The sequence below is a fragment of the Gekko japonicus genome, unplaced genomic scaffold (assembly GCF_001447785.1).
Source record: "Gekko japonicus isolate JY-2015 unplaced genomic scaffold, Gekko_japonicus_V1.1 scaffold1701, whole genome shotgun sequence".
NCBI classification, from domain to species: domain Eukaryota; kingdom Metazoa; phylum Chordata; class Lepidosauria; order Squamata; family Gekkonidae; genus Gekko; species Gekko japonicus.
The window spans coordinates 370,389-374,751 of record NW_015167586.1 but is presented as its reverse complement, the minus strand read 5'-3'; the positions used below and the strand labels follow the sequence as shown (position 1 = coordinate 374,751).

Genomic DNA, 4,363 nt, shown 5'->3' with positions numbered 1-4,363 from the left:
ACAGCCACGAGTATTTTCACAGAAGGAAACATAACGCGGGTGTAATTATGAACTCCTGGTTCTCGTGGGATTCTCCACAGGGTCACAAGCTTAAGGAGAGTCTGACTCCTGTGCTGAACTTGCTGACTGAGAGTGCCCGGGCTCACCGGCAGACAAGGAAGTTCCTTAAAGCTAAGGTACTGTATTTGGTTCAGGTAGGATCCGAAACGTCCTTTGAACCAGCAAGCTATGAAGCAAGCCTTGCCCTGTTCTATAAGCCTAGAAATGAATATTGGAGTGTACAGGATAGGCCACTCAAACCTGTCCAGGGATGAGAGAGAATCCTGCACTTGTGCAGTACGTTAAACAACAACTCACAGAGGTAGGCTACCCTCTCTGGATTCAGAACAATATGCCACCAGAATCTCTACAGTAGTCTATAATCCCCTCCAGCTCAGAGCAGAGATTCTGGTGGCATATTGTTCTGAATCCAGAGAGGGTAGCCTACCTCTGTGAGTTGTTCAAACAGTTGCTATTATTGCGTGAATAGTGTGCACGAACTTACAATGTACATGATATTCTTATTCTTGGTTCCTTTCATGATATTGTGGGGAGTGTCCTTTAAAGTATGGGAATACTGCTCCTTGTGTCTTCAGAGAGACATCTTCTGTCCCAGCCGTCCAGTCTTCTAGATGCTGCTCATGCGACCCGTGTAGTCCTCATGCAGCATGTGGTGGGGAAGGTGAAGTCCTTGAGAAGCATAGCTAGTGAACAGAGAGAAGGTCCTTGGTGTGTGCGACTGCTTTGATTTTTCTGAACTCTGAGGCTACTCAGTTCAAAGTTACGATAGGTTTTGCCAAAATAGCACACTCGTTGTATATTAAATACTTTCTCATGACGTCCAGTACGTGACGCAGCATTAGTTCAGCAGCGCATGCTCACTTATTATTCTTATTCTTTGCCGCATCTGTATTTTGCAGACTCACTAGTGTGTTGAACTTCTTTGTAATGGAGACTAGTCTAAACTGGATGGTCGGCAGTCACAGGGATTAGGAAAACTGTGGCTTTGCCTGACCTCTGAAATCCTTTCTCTGCCCTGTCCTGGAGGTTCCTGGGGCCTCAGAGCGGCTTGTCACTTCCTTCCACTCAAAGCCCTGCCTTGGTTGGTGTCAGCAACCCTCAGTACTTTCTTCTGTATTGCTGCAGTGAAAATGCTGAGCCCCTTGCAAAGATCTAGAGCAGTGGTGGCGAACCTATGGCACGGGTGCCAGAGGCGGCACTCAGAGCCCTCTCTGTGGGCACACATGCCATCGCCCAGACCATCATTAAAGTGTCGAATTCTCTGCCAAATAATTTTAAATCAATGAAAGCATTTGGGATTGCTTTACCTTACTTTGTTTGGATCATCTTAATGTATGAGTTGTTTTTTTCTAAAGTAAAACCTCAGTATTCAGGTTAAATTGCCGTGTGGGCACTTTGCGATAAATAAGTGGGTTTTGGGTCGCTGTTTGGGCACTCGGTCTCTAAAAGGTTTGCCATCACTGATCTAGAGGATCTGGAGTGAGGTGGATTCACAGAACCAGTTAGAATATGTGGTTTGGGTTGAGATTAGCATTTTGATAAAGCACTCATTGGGGTTGCTTCATATCTATTTGTTTTGGATAATTATGCCCTGCTTTTCTCCCCAATGGAGACCCAAAGTATATCACTTTCCCCTCCTCTAGTTCATCCTTGCAACAGCCTTGTGAGTAGGGTTGCCAGCTTCCAGGTGGGGCCCTGGAGATCTCCTGAAATGAAAACTGATCTCTGGACTGCAGAGATCAGTTCCCCTGGAGAAAATGTCTGCTTTGGAGGGTGGACTCCTTGGCATTATACCCTACCCCCCCCCCCAAGGTGCTCCACCCCAAACCTCCAGGCTGTAAGAGTGAATGACTGGCCCAAGGTTGCCTAGCAAGGTACTGTGGTAGAATGGAGGTTTGAACCTGAGGCTCCAAAATCCTAATCTGACACTGTTCACTGGATCATGACGACTTTACTACATGGCCAGATAGCTGTGAAGCGGCTAGTTTCCTGCTTCACCACAGATCTGTTTTTGGAAGTTTGCAGTAGTGCCACGAGTGTATGCATAGCTCTGTTTCATGGGCACAGCATCATTACAGATCCATAAGCCCTTTAACATGTTCAGATGATTGCACAGTGATTATGCCAAATGTCTCACTTGCGTCAAAGTTTGCACGATACGCTGGTTTTTTCCTCTCGCTCAAAATGTGGTAGGTTATTACTAGGAAAGTCCCATTCTCCCCAGTTAGAGCATTTATTGTTACTGAGTTTGCTGGAAGTTCTTTGGTCTCTTACTGACTGTTTTGGGAGCTATGATAATTGGCGACTGACGTGAATCTCTCCCCACACTCACGGTATTTGCAAAGTCATTTTCGTTTTCAAAAGATCTTTTTATGCTGGCCAGTGCCTCCAGGGCAATTTCTGTATGTGAAGTTCTAGTTGAACAATATTTTGGTACAGTGCTTGTAGGGCCTCATGAGCCCTAGCTTGACTGGCAGGCGAGCCTGTTAACACCAGCCTTCCCTTTCCTTGTGATTGTAGGTGTTACCCCCACTGCGTGATGTGAAAAATAGACCTGAGGTGGGGAATTTACTGAGGAATAAGCTTGTGCGCCTCATGACTCACATTGACACCGATGTGAAACATTGTGCAGCAGAGTTCCTCTTTGTTCTCTGCAAGGAGAGTGGTGAGTCTTCAGCATTTCTCTTGTTCCCCTGGCACAAGTTATCCTGTATTATATACGTCCACTGTCTGAAAAGGGAGCTGGGTGGATACGATAATCTCAATTAGATGTTTAATGTCAGGCCCGGTTGACTACCATGTGGAGCTAACAGCCAAAGTCAAATCAAACATTCCAGTGGCAAAAGACCATTGCCTAGGCATGTAGTGAATTAAATGGAGAGGTGCTGAGCATTGGCTGGGGTACTTTCAAAGAAAGAAAAGTCCCAGATGAAAAAGGGAAGGAAATAAAAGCTTACAAATTGATAGCGCATAAGAACTTGGCCATTACCATTACTATAATAAATTTTCTTCAGTATTGTGGCAGCAAAGGCAGTTTCTCATGGTACATCTTCTAAAACTGGTATGTCTGTGTTCCTCTTAAAATATGCTTCGGCCTGTGGATGTTTGCCCACGTGATGCTTTTCACACTTTATCTAGCGTGGGTGTTAATATTTGGTTGAAAAAAAATAACATGGGACATGGCCAGAAGTTGGGGAAGAATCAAACTTGTTGAAATTAATGTGAGGGGTTTATACAATGAAAATCTCTTCATTGGGTCAAAAAGTATACATTGGCTCTAAATATGGATAACTGCTTGAGGAGGTTACAAGAAACTGCTTCCTTGAACATTGACTTGACCAGCAAAAACAATCAAACAAAACCTCCATGCCTTACTAACATTTGAATTCAACAGCTCTCTTTAGTCGTTCAGGTTTTCCAGGGCTTTTTTTGTAGAATAATAGGCCACACCCAACAGCAGAAACTCATTAGCATATTAGGCCACACCCTGATAGCACATCACATTAGCATATTAGGCCACACCCATTGTTACCAGAAGTGTGGTCATCCAGCCACACCCACCTTTTGCTTCTTATTCTATTTACTTTGTTTATTGTCAAAACCCAGGGCTTTTTTTGTAGCAGGAACTTCTTTGCATGTTAGGCCACACACCCCTAATGTAGCCAATCCTAATGAGTTTCTGCCGTTGGGTGTGGCCTATTATGCTAATGAGTTCCTGCTGGGTGTGGCCAACGTGGGAGTCAGCCGGAACTCCGTTCCTGTGTGTTCCTGCCCAAAAATAGCCCTGATTTTCTATAGGGTAGATTCCTAATGCAAGCAGAAGAATGTCACCCATTTTCATTGCTCCAACAGTGGCACGGTTTGTGAAATACACAGGATATGGGAATGCTGCTGGGCTTTTGGCAGCACGAGGCCTCATGGCTGGTGGCCGGGCAGATGGTGAATACTCTGAGGATGAAGATACTGATACAGAGGAGTACAAGGAAGCAAAACCCAAGTATGAACCCATTTATATTTACAGCTTATACAGGCATGGCTGCTAGATTTCTATCTATCTATCTAGTTCTGCTCATATGGCTACCACCTTAAGCAGAAATTAGAACCAAAGAAAATATTTTAGAAGACCTTACTCAGTGTATTATTTCTCTCATATCTGATTATTGCGCCCAGGGGTCATTTCGTAGAAAAAGAGCTAGGGGAACTCATTAGCATAACTCATTAGCATATGCCACACCCCCTGACATCACCGGAAGTGTGTCATAAGGCCACACACCCCGCCCCCAACGGTCCCGGCCGCCACCGC

General features: G+C 44.9%; 1 protein-coding gene across 1 annotated transcript in view; it reads left to right on the top strand.

Moving 5' to 3' along the window:
* Positions 1-4,363, top strand: part of RIC8A (RIC8 guanine nucleotide exchange factor A) — a 40,634-nt gene that overhangs the window by 27,373 nt on the left and 8,898 nt on the right. The window contains exons 7-9 of the mRNA XM_015413924.1: positions 81-176; positions 2,581-2,725; positions 3,913-4,057. Of these exons, the coding sequence (XP_015269410.1) occupies positions 81-176; positions 2,581-2,725; positions 3,913-4,057 (386 nt within the window). The remainder of the gene's footprint in view (positions 1-80; positions 177-2,580; positions 2,726-3,912; positions 4,058-4,363) is intronic.